The sequence below is a fragment of the Cygnus olor genome, chromosome 14 (genome assembly GCF_009769625.2).
Source record: "Cygnus olor isolate bCygOlo1 chromosome 14, bCygOlo1.pri.v2, whole genome shotgun sequence".
NCBI lineage: Eukaryota > Metazoa > Chordata > Aves > Anseriformes > Anatidae > Cygnus > Cygnus olor.
In genome coordinates this window covers 13,234,970-13,261,040 of record NC_049182.1, presented here as the reverse complement: position 1 = coordinate 13,261,040, position 26,071 = coordinate 13,234,970, and the positions used below count along the sequence as shown (strand labels likewise).

Sequence of the window (26,071 nt, the reverse complement as noted above, 5' to 3'; positions counted from 1 at the left end):
AAGCACAGAGCCTGAATCTCATTTTGCTATTTCCTGCACTTTTTTTTAAATTTTATTTTCTGCTTAGCTTTCTATATTAGTTCATCCAGCACTCCCAGCTCCTCCCTGTTAAGTGCCACTTGGAAAGGGAATTTATATGCTATTTATCACCCCTTAGGGTTGGGAGAGGTTTAGCAGCACCAGGCCCCAAAGCTCCCCACAGAAGCTGCCCCAGCAGCCCCAGGCATTTGTTAGGCATTGGAACGGGCTGCCCAGGGAAGTGGCTGAATCACCACCCCTGGAGGTCTTTAAAAGACGTTTAGATGTAGAGCTTAGTGATATGGGTTAGTGGAGGACTTGGTAGTGTTAGGGCAGAGGTTGGACCAAGTGATCTTGGAGGTCTCTTCCAACCTAGACGGTTCTGTCGTTCTGTGCTTTCCCACTGCCCCTCGTTTGCAGCGCAGGCAGCGAGGAAGCGCCTGCTCCAGCACTCACGTTCACACTGAGGTATCAGCTCCCGTGGTGCTGGATCGAGTGCTTTATGCAGATCCTACGGCCACCTCGTGTACAGCTCTCGTTTCCATCAATTCTGCACTTCTGCTGGGAAATGACACCCTTTGTGAAGCCCGGTCCTACTTGCTGCTCATCGCTCCCTGCCTTCTCAGGTCTGCACAGTCAGTGACAGCAAGGGCTCTAATTACCTACTGTAATTAATTAGAAACTTTTTTGTAACTACTATACGCATGCCATGTTCATAAACTGTTTCTTAAGTATGTGCTTGTGGCATCTGTAGGGGATCGCATCTCTTCCAGGGCTGCCTGGATGGCTGACAGCATCCCTGGGCTGCCTCTGTCTGCAAACAAAAAGTTCTTGTAGTGTCAAGCTGGTTTTATCACCGTTATTTTGTATTATTATTGCACCTGGGAGGCCTCAATATGGACAAAGATCCTGCTGTGCAAAGTACCTGCAAGAACAAAGAGACATCACTTCTTGGGATTACAGAGGAAACCATGATAGAGGAGTTTTGTCCTTATGACAAGAGCAAACAACAACTGAAATTGTTTTCTTTTGTTTTCCAGAGTGCACAGACAAACACAGAGCACGACGGGCCTGCTCCCGGGCTTGGTGATGCTGAGGGGAACTCACCTGTGGGGCTGAGCCATGGGTGAGCACAGTGTGCAGCCCTCTGGGAAGCCCCATGGGGTGCACGGCCCTGCCTGTGTGCTCTTGGAAGGACTCACAAGCCTTCCTACAGGCTAGCACTGCTGCAGCATAAAGCTAACAAACCCCAAAGCCTCAGGTATTTAACTTCTTCTTACTAAAGACAAGCAAAACTGTTCTAAATTGCATGAACGCAGGATTACTACAGTGTTATGGGCATCGATACCCCACAAACTGCCAGATGTAGGGGCTGCATCCCTTTGTGCTCACTAGCTCTCGGCAGCATCTTGCACCAGCGTCTTCCAGGAATGGCTGAGTCTGATGAATTATCGAGAGACTGAATGAACAGTTTAAAAAAACAACAAGGATGTTTCACATGAAAGACACTTAGTTGGTCCGTTTATCTGACAAATTCTTCCTGTAATACTCCGAGCTATGCTAATAAACACCCTGCGAGTCAGCCTGTCAAAATGGTGATGTCTAAATACAGAATCTCCAACACTGCTTTTGCTCCACTCCGAGCAGGGACAGAGCTATCTGAAACGCTTTCCAACTCACCAAGGGTGAATCTGTTCCCAGCTTCTGGCAGCAAAGCCACCCCCAGGAGAACCCCACATCACTGCACTGACCCACCCCAAAGGCGTCACCCTCTCTGCTCTCGCCCAGGGGTCCCAAAGAAGCAGCCCCGTTTTCTGCTGGATTTAGACCACGAACAGTGTGCGAGGAAGGGGCCGCTCTCCATTCATCTCTCATTTGGTAAGATGGAAGTTACTTACTGGTGCTTACTGGGATATTGCCTTCCGATGGCTGATGCCATGGGGATTGCTGCATGGGCTCAGAGCGCTCAGGTCGCCGTGAAACCAGGACTACGGAGAGACGAGTGCCCACAGCAAACTCCTGGAGAACTTTATCTTTCTTGCATCATACGATTTTAATGGCAACAGCTTGCTTGCTGCAGTAATGATGAGGCCTTTAAACACCATCCGTCAGGCCTACAGCTCAAACGCTTGTTTATCTGGAAAAGGATTTAAAGCTCCTCTTTTGTTCTAGTGCAGGGAGGTCTTTGTAATTTGTTTCCCTCAGCATATATAATGAAAATGTTTTTAAAATGTCTTCAGCATCCAATCCCTCCTTCCGCGACTCGACCTGCAGCTAAAGGAGAACAAAGCCTTGCGAGGAAGGCGCCCTCCAAGAAGTAATACTTGGTTAGACATGCGAAAGCATCAGTTAAATCTGGACACTCAGCTGGACCACTGCTTACGACTGCCAATTTGAGCCGAGCCAGCCCTCTCCCACTGCACCACTATTTGTGCTCTCTCAATTACCAGCGAGCACCGGGAGCCGGGTTATTCAAACTCGCAGCGCCCTGAGAGCGCCGGGCTCCAGCTCCTGCCAAACCCACCTGCTGCCTTGGCTTGGCCTGGCCTCCAGGAGAGCAAAACAAGAGCCGAGCTAGCTGCCAGCCTGAAAAGCCATCAAAACTCCAACATCTCGTGGCAGGAGGAACCACAGAGGACAAGAGAGCCAGTGGTCAGGTGCAGGGCAGAGAACGCGTCTCCTGCAAGGCGTCTGCTGCTTTTTGGTTTGCTCTGAGACAGTAAACGATGGGAGCAGAGGCAGATGCTAGCGAGGAAGAGTCTTCGGGAAGGAGCGATGGGAGGGCTCCGAGAGGACATATGGTGCCTCTCTGATGGGAGTCACTCCTGTAGCATCTGTTGATGTATCTGCTGCCGCCGCCAGTAGAGAAAAGCTTCAGATGGCACAGAGCTCCTTGCAACAAGTGCTTCTGCCCTTCCACCTCCCTCTCTGCAAAGGCTTCTCTCTCGCTTGCACTACAGCAGCAGGAAATGCACCAGGAAAAGAAAAATAGTAGCATCAAGGAAGGAGGAAGAGTTGTTCTTTTGTAAAATGGGCAGAAACATGTTTTTACTTTATAAGCAAAACTTTAGCTCCAGCTTTGAGCCAGTCATTTCCTATGCATTACCACACAGCCTTGGTTACAGCGTGATGCATGTGCTTAGTGATTCTATACGAAGCACTTAATTTATTTTCTGTTCTCATATTGGGCTCGATTCTCTGAATGCTAGCAGTCTGGAGAGTTCAATCCCCCAAAGGTCCAGGCAGCAGAAGAGAAGCAGAGATGGGAGGTGTGCAGCCACGCTCGGATCATTTCAGCTATCAAACGGCACGCTGGGCTGCACGGACGCTGGACTGACCTCTGTCTCACCACGTCAGCATCAACCAGAACCATCATTTGCAAAAGCCAGTTGTAATCCCTCACCAGCTCACCAAGTTATTTATTTCTAAGCCTAAACTACTTCATAATGTCACTGCAACCTGTTAAATAACTGTCATCCCACAGGTGTATTTGTTATACTTGAAAGCCCATCTGGGATGCTGCATGCTTATCTACATTCCCGGAAGATCAATGCAGAATGTAGGCAGAAAAGAAAAATGAGGATGACCAGGAGAATTGAGAATCTAACAGAAGGAACAGGGGATGATATTTATCCTGCCTAATTTTAGGAATCTAATAGTTAGATACTTTTCCTGAGCTAGGCAGCACAGGCTTCTTTACTGTGAAAGAGAATTGCACCTCCAAAAAATCATCAACCATAGCTGTCTTTAACACCTGTCCTGGAGAAGGAAAAATCACCCTCAAAGAGACTCTCTTTCTCTCTCCAATGAGCACTGATATGACCACCACAGATGAACACAAGGGCACAGAAAATTGCCCTCAAAGAACCTGGCGATGCAGAGCCATGACAAGGACAACTGCTCTCTCGGGAGGGATAATCTGGCAGGACCAATGCCGGAACAAGATGACGGGGTCCTGAGCTTGGTCACGCTGAATCCGTGGCTGGAAATGAGAAGCTGAACCCTAAGATTGTGCAAAAGAAGGAGAAAGGGGCAATAAAAAATACACCAACAAAATAAAAAAAACACAAGCCTGTTTTGGAGGGGAAGGCTGAGAAGCTTCAGCAGGGGTTCTTTGTGACTGGCTCTCAGTGGTCTCTGTTCTTCTCCCCACCTTCTGCATACGTAAAGCAATCAAGGCTGAAATGGAAAAGGCAGACCCGTACCACAGAGGAAAAACAACCTCCCTCACAGCTCCAGCCACCCCTGGGAGCGTTTCAGGACACGCTGTGCTGCTGGCAGGGCACGCGCCTTGTTGACTCGGACTGCCTGGCCACGAGACGCGTGTCAGCTGGCCCGGCGCACGCCTGCACCGCAGCGGCCACGTTACATCCCAGCACCCAGGTTTCCCCCAGCCTACTGCATCCACCAGCGCCAAGAGAGTGCAGGTCCACAGGCAGTTGGACAACATTCCCCCGGTTACACACTGCAAGGTGCCTGATCCGAAAGGCAGAGACGAGCAGAACACATCGAAGGCACCGTCTGCCAGCTCTGCTGCCAAGCTATAGTGAGAATGAATTTGAATAATAAAAGCTGGAATAAGAAGATGCCTTGGAGAGCGTGTTGGTATAGTGCTTTTCTAAGCTTCAATTTAAAGCCTCATTTCTGTAGCTAATGCAGTCGTAAGGGACATTAGCCTAATTTTTGTCAAGAGAACTTGTCAACACTGCAGTATTTAAGACAGGCGCTAAGGACTTGTTTTATCTCACAGATAGATCACCGAGAAAGAAAGTAGTTGTGCCGCTCTTGGTTCATAGCAAAATAAATTGACATTCTCCCTAGGCCTCAATGGCGGAATGGGGGATGCTTCTTTTTTTTAAAAAAAAAAAAAAAAAAGCTGCATTTTGTATGCATTTTGTATGCATTTTTTGCATTTTGTTCAGGGTGCTGTGCACACGCTGCAGCAGAGATCGGGTCTAAACCCACAGCAGGATTAGGTATGGGAACCTACAGGGAGGTGCTTTACACACCCAAGACATCAGTCTCGTCCTTTCCTTTCGATATACGTTAGGTAAAACATTTGCCCCAGTTCCTGAAGGGTCTGCTGATGGTGCTCACCAGTTTAACCACGGATTACCAGCGGATTGTGATTTCAGGGCTACGCCAATAAGGCTGGTGGTGGATGCAGAGAATTGGCTTTGCCTCCTCAGCTGCTCCAGCAGGAGGCTGAAATGGAAATTGCCTGGGCTGCTTTTAAGTGATGCTCCATGGGTGAGTCAGCAGAAAGCAAAGGACAGAGGCTGTAACCTGCATCTTCAGAGGAAAAAAAACTCATTTGCACGATCCTGTTCCCATCATACCCCTGCTAATATCTTTGGCATCTGTCACGGTAGAGTCATTCAAGTGCTACAAACTGCAAGTGTCTTAATACGTTCCAGCAAGCCACCCCTGGCACACGCTCCCTTTGTCCCAGCAAGGCTGCTCCCACCCCACTCCTCCCTCCATGACAGACACCATCCCCTGCGAGCCTCCCTTGGTATCTGGGGGGTCTTATCCTCCAGCTGTACAGCACCAAACCGGAACTTTTTAAAAGAATTCATGTGTTCGTATAAGCCTGGGTGCATTAATGCTGGCACGGCTTCGTGCTATCCAAGTGCCAGCCTCAGAGCTGCATTTGTACCAAGTCCCAGATAATAACGTTGACGCCATGGCATAAACACTAGGGCAAGAGTTGCAGCTTCCCAAGTGCAAAATGCCCTCTTATTTGCAGGAGCATGATCTGGGGCTGCGGGCTGACAGGCAGGAGGACAGCTCTGCTCTGCTACAAATTCTGCACTCGCAGAAGAGCTAAATCATTATGATGGCCAGAAATGTCCCTTGGGAAGGAAATCCTCTCAAAGATAAATCAATAACTCAGTGTAATTTTAGCATGCAGCCAGGAGAATTTACATTGCCAGGAAGGCTGAGAGCTCTGCCACGGAGACAGAGCTGCAGCAGGATCAAATGGCCCTGAAGCGCTCCCCCGAGCAAGAGCCCAGGCTCTGGGTACTGATCACAACGCCAGGAGCTTCACAAGAGCCTGGCCTCTGGTGTGACAGCACTGCTACAGTCCCAGGAGGACGTGGCAGCAGACAGGGACATGGCATGGCAAAAGTCCCTCGCAAGGAACCTACCTCTTCCCAGCTGTCCTCCTCCACGGCCACGGCAGAGCTGGCAGACGCTTTGGGGTCTTAGGGGTAAAAGGAGGCAAGCACAAAGCACGAGTTAAAGACAAGCACAGAATACAGGGAGAGCGTTACAGCCACTGTCGTTACCCTCTGGCTAGGGTTACAGAGGTTCCCACCAGCCAGAGCATCTGCAAAATAAGGCGAGACAGTGATACGCTGCAGAATGTACTGTGATTAATGAGACTGCAATTTACGTAATTATATTAATGCAAAGTACACTTGGACCAATAAGTTCAAGGAAACTAATGACACTTTACGGCGCAGTTCAACATTGAGCAGTAACTCTGGCAAAAAGAGGAAAAAAAAATAAGGACCCTAATTATTCAGCAGTTCTTCTCCTCGCAGATTCTCAGGGTCAGCTTGGAGGAGAAGGTGGCCTGAATTATATTTTCGTTTCCAGAACATCAACAGAATAGCTAACTAAGTTCCAGCGGCAAGGTCGAAGCCTGCCCGTCGTTGTGCATGCCGTCCCCTTCCCGACTGCCGGCTCCAGCACCGCCGTCAGCAGACAGGTCTCAGGCTGGCAGCGTCTTCTGAGAGCGGGCTCAAGCCACCAGCAGCCTGTGATCCTCCCCCAGAGACACCTTTTTGCTCTGGTTCCCAGCACGGATGGATGAATTACAGCAGCTAATTCCTTAGAAGCTAAAAGCGGTCTCCGTGAAGAGCAGGACTTGAAGCTTGCTAAAGACAAGCTCGATGGGCAAACACCCCAATCCATCTGGCAGCAATCTGCTGTACACCCACACCACTCACATATTGTGACCACACCACCAGGCAGACGTGGAGCCTGTGCTGCTAACACAGTGAGGTCTGGAGACGTCCTTCTCGCACGCAGGTCGAGCAGCAAACACGTCCGCACCTGCCTGGGGAACTGGAGCGGGGCCGCCCACCGCAGCTGGAGGATGTGGATGTGCCAACTCGTGCCATTGCTCCCACTCCCCTTCAGTCCCGTCAGGCTCTCAAACAGAGCTGCCCACACTGCTTAAGTGCTGCCACCCCCCGCGTGCCTCTGTCTGCAAATCGGGTTTTACAGCAGCTCCAGACGGGGCTGTTTCCACACTATTTCATCAAGACTTGGGCCTTGCCCCTCTGAAACGCTAAGGGCTGTTAGCAGAGCTGACCCAAAGGGCAATGGTAGGGTTGGCAGCAGCGCCGAGCCAGAGCTGGAGATGTGTAACGACCGCCCCAAAGAGAAGCACGACATCCCGTTACGTCCCTACGATACAGGACACGAGGCTGTCCAAGAAGCCACCGCAGAACAAACCTGCAATGACAACGCAGGACAGGAGACCACACAAAGACACCTCCGTGCCCAACACAGAAGCACACCAAACCCCACCAGAACACTTCACGTGGACGGTCACATTCAGGGGGTCGGGAGCCCCAAGACTGCACTCAGGGGCTACGAGGAGGTGAAGCTCCCCAGCTAGCTCCCAGGCTCAGCAGCATCCTGCGAGACGAAACATGCAAAAAGCCAACTCGATGACTGGGAAGACACATATAAAGTAATCTGTCACATGGCAATTTGTGTGCACCCAAATGTCCTGCAACACAATTAGAAATCAATAGCAAGAAGTAGAAACCCTCAACCACACAGTAAAATATAAAGAACACTTGTAACATTGATTTTTTTAAAAGTGCCTAAGAGAAGACAGTTGTGAAAGAGCCTGAGAAATCAAAGCAAAATGCCTGAATTGAAGCCCTTTTTCTTAAAAAGACATTAATAATGGATTTTCAATGCAAGAAGAAAAACTGAAACCCACACCAAATTCTCCTGGTAATAACAGCTTTCTGCAAAGCCCAGCTATTAACGTAACAGGGACGTCCATCAATCAAGCACGCAGAAAGTACTTGGAAAGCTAAAAAAGGAGCAAGCAAACATCTGCTTTTGGCAACTTAAATTTTGCCCTTAAATGCAAGAACACAAATTATTGCAAGGTTGGGCTTGAACTCATTTTCTTCCACCCTGGACAAGTAAATGCTGAGTATGGGGGTAAAGGTCCACAAGCACACCGCTCTGTGATTTGTGTCCATGAGAAACTCGGAGAAACAGGCGTGATTTCATCTGTAGACTAAGCAACACTTGAAAAACACCCATGCCTTTCTCAGAACCAACAATACAACATCTTCCCAACAGCAAACGAGTGGCAACACCTGCAGCGAAGCGACAGCGAACGATTCTTTGAGCCAGCAGCTTTAGCAACTACCTTTTTGTAGTTACGGAAGTTCCTCTGAACTCTTCTGCACCCCCAGCCATCCTAAAGCTGCCCAGGGCTCTGTTTACAAGCTGAAATGATACCAGGGTGGGATGAAAAGGCATCGAGCTTGCTCTGAGGTAGCAGTCACATCCCTCCTCATTTCAGCTCTTCTCTTCCCGTTTCCGTGCAGTCCCCACGGGAAGCTGCAGTAATTAAGACAGGTCTTTGGTGCCTGCGCTTCCCAGGGCTCGCATCTCTGCAACACTTCACTCTGCAGGCCCACCTTCCCAGACAAGCACTGTCTGACTGGGGTGTTAGCAGCAAACCTAACAACTGCTGGATTTACACCAAGAAAAAAAAAAAAACAAAAAAAAACCAACCAACCAGCTGGCAAAGAAAGTAACTGAGGAGCCCCCATGCCTCTGATATTTTCTCCTTCTTTAAACAAACTGGGTCAAAGCAAGTGCTGGAGCTAATGAACAGAATTTACTGATTCAACTAGAAACTGTAGGCACCGCCGCAACTAAGTCTTAATATATTCTGAAGAGTGACACTATAAAATGACAGTATGGAAGTCTGTATTTATTGTCTCCCCATGCTTTCTGTATCCAAGGTGCTATGTTACACTTAATAACAGCTTTTCTCCCCAGCTGCCAGTGTTGCAAATCCTGCCTGACACCTGACAAGCGAAGGGTTAGGGTTAGCCTACCCCCCCAGGTACACACATCTCCACTGGATGTAAAGCTTTAATAGTATGTGGAGGGATGAGCGATTAAAGCAGCACTGCCCAGGCGAGGCACAGGCAAGTACAGACCAGCTCCTCATGTGCTGCCTCTGCAGGGCTCACTGTGAAGCAGCAGCAGCATCCTTTGCTCCCTCCTCCATGGAATGGACCGAAGCAGAGGAGCAGCAGCTGTCGTTGGGAGGCACCTCCAGCTCCGTGCGAGGGTGCCCAGCTCTGCTCCCTGTGACGTGCACCTCAAGGGCCCCGCATTTAGCTTGTAGACCTTGGATACAACCTTCCTCACGCGTGGTCTTTAAGGAGTGTCGTGTTTTACCTGTCTGCAGGGTATTCTTAAGTCTGAAAGAAATTCGCCTCCGCACTCAGGCTGTACATGGGCAGTGCCTTGGGCTGTGGATGGGTGCTTGACAAAGATGCTGTCGTCCCACCCTGCCTGCATCATCTGCACTGTGGAGGAGACGAAAGAAATCACGTGAACCACCTCTAGTCCACTTCAAGGAAAAGAAAAATGATTTGTGGTGTGTTCTTTTTATCGAGTATAGATGAGAGTGAACAGTGAAAACAGGCAGTGTAGGTGGTTTGACCTAACCCGAGGGCCTTTGTTGTAGGAAGTGAAGGGGAGCGTACACACTCGCTCCCTGCAGAGCGGCTGCATTAACACCTCTCACCAACACAGCTTGATTTGGATGAGCCTCGGCTTTTCCTTCTCTTCTCCTTGCCAGCAAACCCGGACTTTCCTGCAGGCAGCAGGGCAAAGGTACCAGCTCGTCCCTGGCTGCAGCCTCGCCCTGCTCCTCTTGCAGGACAGGTCCTTTCCATTCTGGAAAGCAAGCCAAAGTTTTGGAAAAGAGCACCCGAGGAGATCAAAGTAGGTGGAAAGATGATAAAACAGGACTTAGGATGAGAACACTGAAAAGCTTCTTGCCTCATCTTCCAGCAAAGGCTCTGGTCCCCAGGGGTGCCTTGGCTCTGGCCTCAGGCTCCAGCCCTGCTCAGCCCCACGCCTCCCCAGCAGCTGGTCCCAGTCACCACTTTGTTGCCTTTCTTCAGCGGGGTCTGCGGCAACTCTTCCCATGTTTGCTTCGTTTGGGTTTCAGCTGATGTTGGCAGGAAGGAACAGTCAGCATCACCCCAGGACTTGCAGCTCATGGGGAGCCCAGAAGAGATCTTGTCTTATGAAAGGCACCGTCCTACAGCGTCCTACAAGGCCCCCTCGGGCGATCATCCATCCCAAGGCCCGCTCAAGCAGGGCCGCCTGGCGTAGGCTGCCCAGGACTGCACCCAGTTGGCTTTTGGGCATCTCCAAGGACGGGGATCCCACAACTCCCCTTGACAACCTGCTCCAGCGTTCCATCACCCCACACTACAACAGATTTCTCTACACTTAAACAGAATTCCTTCTGTTTCATTTTGTTCCCATAACCTCTTCTCCTGTGACAGGGCGCTGCTGGCAGGAGAGGAAGGCTCCGTTCCCTCACTCTGCTGGCAGTGCTGTCCCTCGTGCAGCCCCGGAGCCTGCTGGCCACCGTCGCCCCAAGGGCACTCTGTTGGTCTCTGTTCAACCCCGCGTCCCCCAGGCCCCCCAGGTCCCTTGCTGTCAAGCTGCTTCCCAGCCAGTTGCCACCAGCCTGCGCTGCAGCAGGGGGTTATTCTCCCCCCGGGGCACGACTTGTTGTTGGACTCCACGAGATTCCTGCTGGGACATTTCTCCAGGCTGCCCAGGTCCCTCCGAAGGGCAGCCCACCCATGGGGGGGATCAGCCTCTCCTCCCACCTTCACATCACAGACTGTAAGTACCAAGCCTGCACCACCTGCCACCTTATTACAGCTCTGCACTCGAGCTACCCAGTGGTCTAATCGCTTCTGCACATTACCGAGGGCAGAACAGGGAGGCAGCTGCAATTACCAGTAACCTGGTTAGCAGGTTAAACGGTAGTATAACAGATGAAGAACAGGTGGGCTTCGTTTCAAATAATAAGCGGTTTATATCAAAAGGTAAATGCATCTTAAAAACGGTCTTGAAGATAACTTAAAAGGTGCTTTTGGAAACACCACCAGACAGAAGCAGAAAGGCTTCACTTTGGCTGCAAGACAAATGCTAAAAATAAAACCTGGTCTGGGGTTAAAATGTAAATTGTTGGTTAGATCTATTTATTCACACCCTGCAGTGATGGCAGAGACATGCAGCTTGATGTTTTTTCTTTTACTTTGTAGGACCATAGGCACATTCCTGTTATTGCCATTGCTGCTTGCAAGGTCTTTACAACCCTGGGAGATCTCCAGCAGAAGAACAGAAGAAATACCAAGTGACAGACTGCATACATTAATTCCGTATTCACATAACATCCTGTTGCAAGTGAATGACCCAAGCGAAACTTCCTGCAGTCTTAAGGAGTAGGGAGAAAATCGGGAGGGAGAAAAAAATCTCTGAGTTGAAGAGAGATTTTGAATCAGAAATGTTACCCCTAATTAGAATTTCCAACGCCACCATGCTTACTCCTTCCAAGATGTAAATATTTAATTAAAAAATTAAACTTGAATACAGTTTTGTGAGGTTCTTCCAATAAACTGGAGTTAGCTCTACAAAATGTCAAGACAGACCCAGGGAGATTATATTTCTTTCCCAAGCTTACGCTGGTAGAGCAGAGCTGGAAAAAACAGATATCTATTTCTTACCGCTGAATTTTCCTTGAGATGCTAAAGGAAGCTGTTTCAGTAAAGCGGCGACATTTGTTTTGGTGTGCGCTCAAGGAAGAACAAATGCAAAACAAGCTTCGAGACTTCACGAAACATCAAATAGCTGCTTTAATTTACATCTCAGACAAATTCCTTGCAGCTTCTAAAATGAAGGGAGGGCAGAGAGCAAAGAAAATACTCTGCCAAATCAGGACAGCATGATGGATATCTAGACTTCTCCTCAGAAGAGCAAGGTGCTTTTAAGCCAGAACGGAGGAGGCAGAGCACCTGGCTCTGGAAAGGGTTTGTGGAAAAAGAGAATCTGTTATGACTGCGACCCCATAAATAAAAGTATGGAAAAATTAAAAAGAATAGCTGCAGCCTCATCTGAGCATGAGCACTGATTGTAGCCATGAACTGTGAAGGACCAGGATGAAATGTTCCTCACAGGAGCCATTTCACCGTGTGCCGAGTGCCCAGAAAATATCTTTGTGCTCATTCACCTACAATCAGTTTTGTAGAAATTCTGGTAAGCAGAGTCTTCGGGCACACACAGGAAGGAACAGCCAGAGCAGGACCATGGGAAAAATATTTTCTCCCTAATTATGAAAAAGACAACATTGTGAACTCGACAAACACAACTGGGACCACCACCACACACACAGGGTACGACCACATCTGCGCCTCGTACGAAGGGTTCAGAAACGATCGCTCTGGCCACAGGAGAAGGGAAGGTGCTCAGACTAGAAATTCAAGATTGCTGAGGCTGGATGCACTCCCAAAATGTTTTCCAAGAGGGAAAACATTTTTCTTCCAAAGCACTGTTACAAGCTTGAAATAAATACACAGACTGTTAGATAAAGACAGAGATAAAAATAGGCCTGTTATTAAATACCTCTTCTTTAATGAGGTTCATCCTTCTAAACAGTCACACAAAGGTTATTAACATTATTACAGAAAATATAGCATGCTCGCACATAAAAACCATGGCAAGATATTTCTCATCACCCAGCACACACTGAAGCATCTCTCAGCAGCTCAAATCATCCCCGACTTGGCTAAAAAAAGATAAAAGAGAGGAATGAGATCTCCCCTGTCTGGGAAACCATCTCTCCTTTCAAAGCATTTTTTCTCTTCCAAACAATGTAAATTTAACTATGTGAATGATTCCCACTGCTTACACCTACTGCAATACAGCTGGTATGCTTACTCTCGTAGCTAATGCTACATTTACACTGTAACACCAGCCAGAGCATCATTAAAGCTAACTCCGAAAACATTTTGAGAAAATGCAGCCTAACCTCCTATTGCTGCACAAAAAAAGCCCTTGAATCTGCAGCACCTCCATCACCTGGATTACAACTGCTTCAAACCAACCACTAACACGCTGCGGGGGGGACGGAGTCCTACAAGCAGCCAGCAGGAGTCACCAGCTTGTCTCATATGGAAATGCAGCAGTACAGAGTTCAAATGCTGGACGTAATTGAAAAAAGTACCGGCTGTGTGTTAGAGAAGCTAGCAAACTTTTATCTGGGTTCGGAGAAAAAAACTGGCTCCCAGTTCACTTCTCTGAAGCTGGCACCGTCATGGACATGCTGGCAAGAACATCGGCCGCAAAACCTCCCAGGTCACAGAGAAGCAGACAAGAAACGCAAGGAAACAACCCTGCAGCCAGGACGGTGCCTGCCGAGCTCCCGGTGTGCGGCACCAACCTGCTCCTCCCGCAGCACCAAGCAGAAAAATGGTAACCACAACTCCACTGCTACACCTGTCCAATTAGTTGTCTTCTGTGGGAGGTTCTTCCAGTGTTTTTTTTCTCTTGTTTTGTTCACTGGTTTGTTTGAAATGCGTGTGTTCAGTTGCTGGCCTACAGAGTGCTGCTGTTTGGTTTTGTATTTCATAGTGAGAAAGGAAAAGGCTCTGCACCTCCGGTGTCTGGCAAAGGCCAGCTTGGTGCCTGAGGACCCAGGAACAGCCACGGCTGTTTCCGCTACCTGGGCCCAAGGCAACGATGTTCCCAGCACCTCCACAGCTGCGGCCACGACGGCACCTCACCAGGAGGCTGAAAGCTGCTTTTATAGACAGTATTTCCACATCCAAGAGCGGGCATCCTTCAAACGGTACCTACCCAAACACACAAAGCTCCTCCCCACGTGCCATCTGAGCGTCAGCGCTGCGATCTTGCTTTGTTTTACACTCTTGCCTTCCAGCGCATCCCACCAGAGCCAGAAGCAGCACAGGAGGTTTCAGCCCGGCACCTTTGTCCGAAAAGACTTCTGGTGTAAGGAAGAATTAGGCAGGAACTTGTAAGGAAGGCAGCCTAAAGTGGATCATCCATCCTGGGATGTGAGGGTGAGAAGCACATGAGGACGGGGGAGCTGAGAGAAGGGAGCACAAAGGCACGCAGTAAGAAACTGGACTTGGAGGTATGAGATACTTTTCAGATATCAAAAGCACGAGGATAGATGGAAGAACAGGCAGAAGAGCTACCAGCAGCCATAACTCCAAGCTCTGAACATTTGCAATTGCTCTCAGGACTGCCTGGGCTTTCCCGTCGGCTGTAACCAGCCTGCAGCAGTCCCTGTAGCTGGCCAGAGCGCACTGTAACACCACCACAGTCAAGATTTCTCCCTTCTGCAGAGCAGTAACACGTTCAAAAAGAAAAGCAGAAAAGAACTGGAAAAGCAGCATTTCATCTGGTATAAATGAGGTTCACACACGTCAGGCTTTGCAAAAACAAGCATACCCTTGTGGCTTACCGACACCTCTCACAGCCCCCCCTTGCCAGCGCTGACACAGATATTTCAGAGACCTGCCTACAACTGCCTGAGTCAGGTCGGGGTCACCCAGAAGCCAGAGATTTGGACGGATTCATTAATTCAGCAAAGCAATTAGCAGGAGGCAGGTCAGGCCACCCCGGTGAGCGGCACAAGTGAGACGCACCCAGAGCCAGCCGGGCTGTGGGACGGGTCTGGCACGGGACCGCTGAGCCGGGGGGTCCCTTCGGATGGGGAGGAGAGTGACAGAGACTGGCAGGGCACCTTGCGGCTCTGTGTGCACAACCCTGCTCCTGCTGTCACCTTCTCCTCCCAGCTTTAAAAAGCTCTTCCCAGCTTACAGCCGTGCTGGCTCATTTGGAGGCTGAGATCTCTTGAAAGGAAGACTGATAACGAAGCTGGACCCAGTTATTCCCCATCCCAAGTCTTGCTCTTTCCAGTAGCATCACAGCAAGACTTTCAAAGGAGCTTATAAAATTAACTCCCATTGCAAACGTTGTCTTTGAGAGCCATGTTTCCACATGCATAAAACCTTGTTTGCGCAGCAAATGAGACCCAGGAAGACCTGGGACAAACATGAACAGCAAAGATAGCTACTGAGAGAAAGCAGCGCGAGGACCTTTGGAAGCTGCAGCCATGGATATTTAAATGCTAAGTGATGTATCATCAGCTCCCTGCTGAACTTAAGATGGTTTCATCTTCACAGAAGCAGCAACAGCAGCATGCTCACATCAACTTCTCTCTTGCAATTTGATCAAGAGCGGCAGTCATGGCTTCTTATTTTTTTAAACTGCAATATAATTAGGCACTTAGGAAAATGACTGCACAGCGCAAACGCTATAGAGTAACTGCAGGTAGCAGCACGGAGCTCTGCAAGTCACACGTTTAACCACAGCCGAAGGTCCGGGCCAGCCCAGCTCCTTCAGCGTATGCTGCACCTGAGCGGATGCCAAGACTTGGTGCCTGAACCTGACAGAGACCCGGCGCTGCAGCTCTTCAGTCACCAGTTCAGGATTTTGCTCTGTTGCTCAGGCCCCGCTGCTCCAGACCAAAGGAAGCCTTCCTGTGCCCCATTGTTGGTTCCTCTCACATGGAAAGCCTGCATAGTAGATGGTAAACATTTTGATAGTTTCAGCAGATGAGGCTCTCATTTGATCCATCTGGATTTGGAGACTGGACACATTAATTCACAACTTTAAACTGACAGCTCAGAAACCTGCCAGCGAGCTCCTGCCGCGCCGGGGAATACGAAAGTGCTGCTGTCACCGAGGTGCACAGAGCCTGGCTGCAGCTGCACCGTGCAGCCCAGGCCCTCCCGCCTTGCTGGTCGCTGCTAAGGGAGGTGGTGATTAACCCCCTCTTCCTTTCCCAATTAAACACTTGCCTTTTCTGCTTCTTGAAAGCAGCAAGAGGATTACACAGGTCTCTAAAAACTCAGTGGAGAGAAAAAGTCAAAGAAGAAAAGGGCTAAGAACACAAACCTCAGTGATAATGAAAAAAGAAAGAAATAAAAAAAAAGGAGCATATCACTGAAACCAGCCCAGAAGGATCGCTCAGCCCTGCTCTCCACACTCCCCGAGCTGGGGCAGCTGCAGGAAGCACAGGGCGTGCCATTACGCACACCCACTGCTCCGATGTTCTGCCCCAGGCATCTGCCCTTGCCATGGCCAAGACAAGATGCTGGACTGATATAAACCTTTGCTATAAGCCAGCACGGCCTTCTTAAATTCACACGCTAAGTTTCCTGGCATTTAGGATCTCAAATAATGTGGTTCTCCACAGAGTTTGCCACCATATCCTTTTGCTTGACCTTCACAGCAATGCCTTCCCAGAGGAGCAACTTCTGATGCTAATGTCAGGTGGAAAAATCTGCTGGTCGGTGATGTGATTAGCTGATCAGAGCAATCCGACTTTCAGTCATCAGCAGGAATGGCTCTCACCCTACGTTTCCCTGTGTTTTGTTTAGCAAAGTGCCCAAATGACAGAAATAAGTAGTGCCTTGGAAATGAAGCATTAATGCGCCCTAGGACGTTGTGGGGCAGGCTTGAGGTCACCTGGAAACATGGAATAAACGCATTTATATGCAGGAGCGCAAAGAAAACTGTCAGTTTGACATAGAAGACCAGAACAGCTGTGAGTGCAGTAATCTCAAGGACAGTTTTGTCATTATGACTGTCCAAATAACCACAAGTGGTCCCCGCCTCACAGATTCCCCACCTCTTCAACAAGAACACCCTCCAGTGCTCCTCATCATCTCTGCCACCCCAAAGACTAAGGACCAGTCTTTGGTTCCCACAGCCAAAGAATGCCTTGAAAATCAGTAGGGTGTTCCTGTGTGCTGGCAGACTCACCTCCACGCACTCGGAGAAGCTCGGCATAAGAAACAACAAAGCAGGCCACTTCAGCTAGGTTTCTCCAGAGAGCTTCTGACTCATAAAGGTACTATCATCTGGTACAAGTGCATTTAAAAAGGAAAACAAATAATAATAATATAGGAAGCACAACTTCAAAAAAAAAAAACTGTCTCCATGACGGAACCTGAGATGAGAAATGATGCAATCACAGGCAGGAACATCCATTCAGAGGATGCTGCAATCCCACTCATTAAAATCCAGGTAACCTACAAGTGCCTACAGGTGCAAACCAAAAAGAGAGAGAAAAGCCCTGCAGATATCTTCATCATTTCCTCCGATGACGCCTAAAAGACACGTGGAGGAGCTGGGAGACTTTCCAAGGTGCACATATCCTTTCCATCTAGCCCAACAGTACCTGGTGCATTATTTAGTGCCATGTGAAAAAGAAGCAATGCCTAACAAATACGTTAAAGGACTTTGTGAAGTTTCACCAACCTTTCCACAGCCCGTCAGCTGCCCAGCTGGCTGGCAGAAGAGACAGCTGATCTCCCCGCTTCCCGATTACAGGCGGCAGAGCTCTTCGGGTAACTGTCTCTCCGTGTTTGCATCCAGCTAGCTTCAGCAGCTTGAAGCGTGCACAAAGCACAGGAAGAATTTGATCAAAATCCAGCTCGCATTTTAGGCAGCGAGGGAACAACTGTACAAAGCAGCATTACACATACAGTAACAATTGAATTTTGTGGAGCGATTTGACAGGTTACAGGTTGATGACACTGCTGCAGTCTCAGTGGAAACGCAGTTTGATGCAATTAGCAGCAAGGAACAGGAAAAACAGCAGAATAAAACTGGAAATACACGTATGAAATATGAGCAACCATGGGACTGGACACAAGCATAAAAATCAGGTGTTAACCTCGGAACAGGAACAAGATGAAACAGGAGCGCGACAGGGGCAAGGTAACTCGGAGCTCCCTTCTGCTATTTAAAATTGAAGACCCAGTCTGAGCGACGTTTGGTTCTGCTGGAAGAGATGGGCAGAGTTTGCTACACGGAGACAATGGAAGATGGGAGGGCATCCTGGAGAGCCGGACAGAGGAAAGCAAATTTCTGAGCGTTTGAGTGCAGCTTCCCTCAGCCAGTGTCAAGCACACCCCAGCCGGGGCAGCCAGGAGGGTGCTCGGCTACCAGCGTGAGGAATCACAGCACAAAACGAGTGAAGGTGCAGAACCACCGGACCTGTTGCGCTGCCAACCTGTGTTCCTCTGTTAAATGACCCAAACGCACCTGCTAACTACGCGAGTCACACAGCCACACACAGGATTTTACCCCAGTGAAACCTGCAGGAGACAAAAAACAGGCTGGCAGGAGGGAAAGCCAAGGAAGACTCCTTTTTCCCAGATGTTTTGAACCAAAGCCTGCACGCGCACCTGTAACGTGGACCTGCCATGACTAGACAACAAGGCAGGCCACCAGGTAAGCCTTTTACAGCAGTAACTGAAATTCTTCCCTTACAGCACCAGCACCCTGTGAATGTTGACAAGCTCCCCACTTCCATAAGTCCTTTACTGCACGTACCTAATGTGGAACTGCTACAAAAATAAAGTGGAACAAAACACCCAAACAATGGAGAAGGTACTTCGGAACAAAAACGGCAATGACATTTACAATAACTGCAAATATATCCATATTCTGCTCCAGCAAGGGTGGTGGGGATCTGCCAGTCTGCATACTGAGCAGGGACACCACACGCCTTCCATACATAATAGTAGGAAAATGAAATGTAAGTGTATACTGCAGCTTTGTGAAATTTAGGGCCTTTTGCTAGACATTTACGTTATAGAAAGATTTGCATTTGAAAAAGTCATTTTGCTCTATCTGGCAGAAATTTCAAGACAAATGGATCCCATATTTATTCTTTCAATAATAATACCAAGCACTGGATAGAGCTCTTTGAAATTCGGAGCACTTTATAAAAATTAATTACTACTTAGTTCACTCTTCTGAGTTGCAAAGGTATTACAGCCACACATACACCAGGACACCAAAGCACAAGTGGATTAAACACCTCATCCAAAACCACAAAGGCAGGCTTACTGATCATCCTAATTACTGAAATGTATGTGCACATGCATCTGTGTGTGTTTAAAAGGCCTCTTCCTCTTCAGAGCCTTGCCCAGAGTACGTGTTTTTGCAGTGAAGCAGCTTGCTCAGCTGGTGTCTTCTCACCACACGTCCCATACAAGTCTAATAAAAGATATCAACCCAAAATAAGGGAAGAGGGTTTTTTTGTGGGATGTATGGGTTAAGGTTTGAGGGATAAAAGCTGGCTTTCATACAGCTAAGGAACAGAAAACCCATTGTTAAGAAGCTGCGTAGTGTTACAGTGACAACTCTTAATCAGACTGCCCCTGAGCAGCATTTCATCAATCCACAGTGGAGCACAGCAGACCTGAGATATTGCGTGCCAATAAACGTTATAAAATCTGTCCCCTGACAAGCACACAAAGAGAGAAAGGGCTTTGGAGCTAGTGACAGGGACACATCACCACCTACAATTTGACTGGCAGCCCGCTCGACCTGCCCTGGTGAACCGAAGGCACTTTAGCAGCCACTCCTGTTACTGGCAGGTTTGGTGACAGTGGCTTTTCTCTGTACTGGGTCATTGGGTCTGTACCTCTTTGTCTGAGCAGCAGCAAAAGAATACATTGTCATGGGAACAAACAGGCATTTTTAGTTTTCTGCAGGGCTTCTGCCGGCGGTGTCAGATGGGGTTTCGGAGGGACACTATAATTATTCAGCAGCACGTTACCTGGACGGAGAGTTTGCCATTGATGTGTGGGGTAAAACACTTCCAGGTCCTCAGGATCAGCATCATCGTCTGCTATTGGCTCTTTCCCGCTGTCATCTTTTATGTCGCTCTCTTCTATTTTTGTAAGGGCAAATTCCTTTTGGACAGAAGAGATTCAGCTCATTAGCAATCGCATCTGGGTAATTTAGTGCCGGCTGAGAATACAAAATTTTTCCCTCACCAGCAGATTTTTTTTTTTTTGACATCCGAGATTCTTTCCACATGGTTAAATTTAGATTTAGAGTATATTAAAGGTTAAACATGCATAACTAGCATGACATTTGTGCTGAACAAAGCAACACAGCTTATTTCCTATTCCAGTGCAGGCTGCAGGCTTAACACAAGCTTTTGCAGAGCCTCACCTATCTTAGAGTCAGAGCAAGGAGCCCTGACTATTACTAGGGTTGTGTAACATTCCAAGACCCTGTTTTCCCTCGCCTAAAAAATATGTCAAACTTTTAACTTTTTCAGCTGAAATTTTCCACACTAGTAGAACGCCTCAAGCATTGTTTTTTTCGTTGATTTTTTTTTTCTTCTTCTTAAATGCATTTATTTCAGGCTTGGAGAAGATTTCAGCTAAAATAGCTCAGCTATTTCCAAAATAGGACACAGGGAAAACACACCCGATTGCCCACACGATAAAGACGCGAGCATCCTCTCCTTCATGCGTGCCAGTGCCCTACAAGTCCTCTGAAACAAGGAGGCAGTGATCTCCTCACCACTCACCTTGCAGCCGGTGCACGCAAACGCAGAGGTGCAGTAGAACAGTTAGCACGGGTGGCATGGCATTGCACAAAGGGAAAAACAGGGATGAAAGCAGGAAAAAAAAATGCTTGCCCCTAGGGAAACCTCACTGTTCACTGGAAAGCCTCCCTAGGGAACTGGTGGGAATCAATGAAAACTTCAACGGACAAAATTATTAGGAGTGCATAGTAAGTAACAGGCTCGTGCTATCTCATAGCAGGCTGTTAAGTGCTCGGGAAGCAGGGCTTTGCTATTCTGGTTTTCACAGGAACAGATAAGCCAGCCCAGGCTAATCATCCAGATAGCTCCGTCTCTGTTGCGGGGAGCATTATCAGCTTCTGATATTGCCAAGAACGACACCACTGAATAATTTCCCCAAAACAGCCTACAGGGAAAGATGATTCCTAATTGTTGGCAATTAGAATAAGAGTTGCAGCTCACTTCATGAAGTGTGATATCAATCCTCAGAATATTTCCACAGGGGGAAAAAAAAGAAGTCAATTAAGAGGTTAACTGGAAATTTCAGGCCATGCTCTGCCTTCACTTCTTCCACTTCTTGGAAGAAATGTGTGCATATTTACTGGCAGAATCTGGATGCTTTGCATATAAATATCTATTATCCAGTCTAGGAGAGTGTTTCTGAGCAGGAGAAACATCAGCCTGAGCAAAACGCATACAATTAGCTGTGACAGTGGTAACACATTAAGATGGTTGACAAATCTATACAATGTTTTTATTCTGTCTGTCAAAAGGGATTGAAATTTCAGAAATACCCTGGAAAAGCAGAGCTTAACTCCTACTTTCGCTTAGTGCATTAGAGGCTCGAAATTGTTAAAATTATGACAAATGGTTAAAGCTCAGTAACAATCATAAACATAAAAAGCCAGGTTCTACTGATGAAAATCAATGTTAACATTTTCTGAGCCGAGACTCAACAGGACTAAAATAAATGAGTGAGGGCAGTTATTACTTAGCTTATTTGTGCTGCTATATTATCATCCAAGAGGGACTTAATGATACCGTCCATTGTAAATTTACCAACAGGCCTCCAACTGTTGTATCTGTTAAAACACTTAATGGAGATAGCTGATGTTTACAGCCTCTGCTCAAGGGAAGAGCTGTGGTCTAAACGTCTGTACGGGTACAAGGATGTGACTTGGCTCATTTAAATGTTACTGCCGCCGCTTGGCCCACGACTGCTTTGCAGTACCCTGTTGTCATTAGCACTTCCCGAGTGGTGACAAAAGGCAACACCACACAAGCAATTCTTCATTTATGCAGAGCGACAAATTACATCAGTAAGTAGAATCTTTTTCGGTTTGTTTTCACAATTAAAACAGTAAAAGGAAAGACCTTTTCTAAAGATCAATGGAAATTTCCTTAAAGGCAGGACTCCTCCTTTCTCCACCAGCCTGAAATCCACTACAATAAGCTGAGAAACCTCATCAGGGACAGCTGAGACAACCTGCAGCCTGTTTTCAGCGACGTGGCCACCACACAGCCAATGTAGAAGGCGTGCAGGAAAAGGTGATCTGAGAGTGGACTGCCCACTGAATTCATCAGACTCCTGATCTTCCAGGTCAGGCTGCCTGCCAAGTCGGGCAGGTAGCGCTGGGCGGCTGGCCCAGCGCTTGTTCTCCAGCCTTTTCCCCACACTTGAGATGCCTGTGCTCCATCTCCAGCCTCCTCCCTGCCCTCCCTGGAATCACGACAAATCCCACATCAGTACATGACTGCACATGGCTCCTGGGCACTGGCCTATAGAACTTACAGCGTCTGTCCTGCAAGCTCCTCGAGGAAGCTTTCCAGATGTGATCTAGCAGGGCCAGGCACTGGGGCTTGGAAGCAGAATCCAACGTGGGGTAATTCTGCACAGCTGTAAGGGCAAAGGGCAGACAGCTTCCCCCCACCTCAACTGCAGCTTCCAAATAACACTGCAAGTAGCAAAATCCAAGTGAGACACAGGGACCCGAGAGGGTGCTCTTCTAAACCTGACTCACTCGCAGTGACTCAACAGAGACACAGCAAGAAGCACAATCGAGGCCATCTCCTCTTGCCACTAGACCTCATTATTAGCTTTAGCTCTTGGCACAGGGGATGTATGACAGCTCCAAATAGAAAGAGGGCCACCCAGCAAACGAGAGCTGCCCGAGTCGTATTGTTCCCTTTATAAACCCTTTTGACTGAGCGTTTTCTGGATTTCCCGGGGTTGAGGCAAACAGCCTTAAGAAAGAAGCCCTTCTGAAATTGTGTTATCGAAGATTGACTGTTGAGGAAGGAAGAGGGGATTGACCAGCTGCTGCAACATCCTGCGTGGCGTTACAGCTGGACCAGGGCGCTGTCACCCCACCGGAGAGGCAAGCCCCTAACAACCCTTTGCAGACCAGAGCACTGACACTTACGGGAACTCTCTCGCTTAGGCTTGTCCGGGAGCACACCGCAGAAACCAGCAAGACCAGCAGGCTGACCTTGGCAGCAGTGGGGGAGCGACCAGCCCGGTGAGACATTGCCACCAGCCTGCAAAGCAAAGGAGAACGAAACCAAGAATATTTTAGTACAAATTTTCACACGTTTCAGCAGTCTTCATACAACATTTTTCAGCACAGCATAGGTTTAGGGGCGTGAGACAGCGAACCGCAGAACACCTATAGGTGTTAGTTCACAGGTCTCCTCGGGGGGGCACAACTATAGCAAGAGGTGCCAAATTTACTGCTAATAGAGTTTATAACAGGTAATGACAAAGTAGTCTATACTGACCCTGCAGGTGTTTATATGTCTCCTGGAAAACGTGAAGAGACCAGCAACTCTTGTTTAAAATCCTTGTGCTACTTGCATGGATAATAACTTCAGGGAAAAAACAAAATTCAGTTGTTATCCTGCCACAGTTTTCCATGCGTGTGCCTCATTTAAAGCACGAAAAATAGCTGCGTTAATTCAAATTAAACAAAACCATAAGCCATCAAACTATCAGGCATTCATCTAAATGCTTTGCTGGAGGAAAACACCATTTTGCAGAGGTGAACAAGATTTACTCAGCAGCTCTGCAGCACGAGCCTTCCCCCGCCTCCTCCGAGCGCTGGCCGACCCTGCCCAGCTGGCAGAGGAGCACGGCGCGGTCCTCGGTACCCCCAAATACAGAACACACGTTGGAAATACACAGGGGGAGAGCGGGGGGAAGGAAGGAAAGGCCCTGCTCCTGCGGCCACCAGCCACCTTAGGAGGGAGCTGGGGGTGTATTTACCCGCTCCATGTGTAACCACGCTCACGCTGACCCCAGCACGAGGCTCGCAGCCATCGGCGGCGTTCGGCTCGCTTTTACTCACGCCGGGGTAGGAGCCGAGCTGCCTGCCAGCACGCAGGCTGGAGAAGTATTTCCTTTGATTGGCTCTAAATTTACACGCTGCTAAATTAAACTAAATGAGGTCTTTTGAAAGAAGATGGGACTGATTAGTTCCGTTCAAACACTCCTTCATTACTCATCCCTCCATCAAGTCTGCTCCTACTCCTACCCAGGTTTTAAAGAATTTCCTCCCATACACGCCGAGTCCCAGATATCTTCCTTCCCCTGTTGTCCATCAGGACGGCACATCACATCGCAGGCTTCATTCCTTCCTTCCTTCATGCATCCAACCACCTTCTACTTCCACACAACAGAAAACATGCTGTAAGTGGAACTGTCACGATATTTGCTGCCAAATCCATCCGTCTTTTCTTCGGCCAAGCCTCCCTGGTGCCAGAAGGGCCTTAGCCTGAACCGCACCTGCGAGAAGCCGGCCCCGTGAAAGCTCCTGCGATGGCAGCCAGGATCCCAAACAGGCCCCCAGGCTCATCCTCTACCTCCAGGCAGCAAGCTCTGGTTCCTGCTGGTGGCACTGCTGTCTCCGGAGCAGAGCTGACAAACCCCTGCACCAACAGCTCCGCAGGGTCAGCCCCAAGGTTCACCAGCCCAGCGCCGCTTCACCGCGGACCAGAGGGGAGAAAGCCCGGTCCCGCCTGAGAGCCAGCGGGCAGAGCGCGATGCGCACGGAGAAGCCCATCTCCCGCCCTCTCCCAAAGATCAGGGCAAGCAGAAGAGGCTCAGCAGCGACACCACCCCGACACCAACACCGTCACCTGCACAGCTGCGCCACAGCACCCGGCCCACTGCAGGCAGGAACCGAGGACCCCGGGGGATCGCAGCTGCACCCAAAGCCAGCTCCTGCCTGCAAAGAGCCTCTCCTCCCCCGAAAGGACCTCAGGAACAAAGAGGGAACGGAGTCGTCTCCTTCCCCCCTTTACTATCTTTTCTCCTCACTCCATTATGTTATTTCTTCCCTCTTCTTGTTTTTTTTTTTTTCTTTTGCCAAAAACAGAAGGGAATTTAAAAAGGCAGAACCCCGCATCGCACCGGTCAGCGGTGGGCGTTGAGGAGAAGCAGGGGAGTGAGGCAAACACGCAGCAGTACAGCTGGCGCGCCTCTGCGGCTGCCTAAATTCCTGACCCCAGGTATCTCTGAACAGCAGTTTCTATCTCAGACCTCAACAGCCCTCAATGGAACTTTTTTAATCCCCCCCACGAACGAGTATAATTGCTTTTTAGGTGGATCTTGGGCCTCCTTCGACGTCCTCCTCATTTCTGAAGAGGCAACAAACCAGCCACAGGAAGGACCCACAGGCCCCTTCTTAGGCTACAGAGCGGAAGCGAAGCTCTCCATTTTCTGATGGCAGCCAAAACCAACCTGTAGCCGAAGTCCCCATTTCTCACTGAGGACACTGCCAAACACAAGGCTACAGACTGAGACCCGGGCTCCTGAGCTGGAAACCCCAGATCCGTACCCGTGGGCTCAAACTCCGTCTGCTCCCAGCAGGTCTGCGAGCCCTTCTGGCTAACGCCAGCCCCGACCTCTAACACAGACTGACCAAGACAAACAGTCCCCCCTCAGCTCATCTCGGAAGAAACAACTTATTTTTACACAGGCAAGAGGTTGTTCTCTTTTAGCCAAAATAAGAGGCAAAACTGGGATAGTGAAAAATAGACATATCCCCAAAACTTTACCTGCAAGTCTGGAAACAAGAAGAGAAAAGAAGAAAAAGAAATTCAACAAAGCAGTGGCTGAAAGAAAGCGCACGCTCCCGTAAAAATAGAGCTCACGTGTACCGAGGAGGCTGGTAGCAAGTGACAGCACAGCCTCTTTAAAGCCTACAACCTCATGCCTGCCTGGAACATGACATCTGCACAACAATTAGCAGTTTGCCTGGGTCCCAGGTAGGCAGGAGGAGCTAACATGTGAAACACGGGGGTTTGAAGCTCCTGGAGAGAAGCCCGCGCAGGCTGACATCTCGTTACAAGACAGACGCACGCAGACGGTGCGAGAGGACTTCCAAACGGAGCACTGCGATCACACAAAGCAGTTTTGGAAGCGACCCTGCAGGGTGTAAAGCAGCAGGAACGGTAACCGTGACCCCACCTGCACGGGGAGCGCTTGCACTGATGTGAGGGCGTCGATTTGGGGTCACAGCACCCACGTCC

General features: G+C 48.9%; 1 protein-coding gene across 5 annotated transcripts in view; it reads right to left on the bottom strand.

Annotated features, from left to right (window-relative positions):
- The window catches only part of SIL1 (SIL1 nucleotide exchange factor), a 93,941-nt gene that overhangs the window by 47,973 nt on the left and 19,897 nt on the right, over positions 1–26,071 (bottom strand). For all 5 annotated transcript variants that reach the window (XM_040573110.1, XM_040573113.1, XM_040573109.1 and 2 more), the window contains 2 exons: positions 22,966–23,080; positions 19,781–19,916 (listed from right to left, as the gene is read on the bottom strand). In XM_040573110.1, coding sequence (XP_040429044.1) covers positions 19,781–19,916; positions 22,966–23,070 — 241 coding nt within the window. In that variant the 5' untranslated portion in view covers positions 23,071–23,080. The remainder of the gene's footprint in view (positions 1–19,780; positions 19,917–22,965; positions 23,081–26,071) is intronic.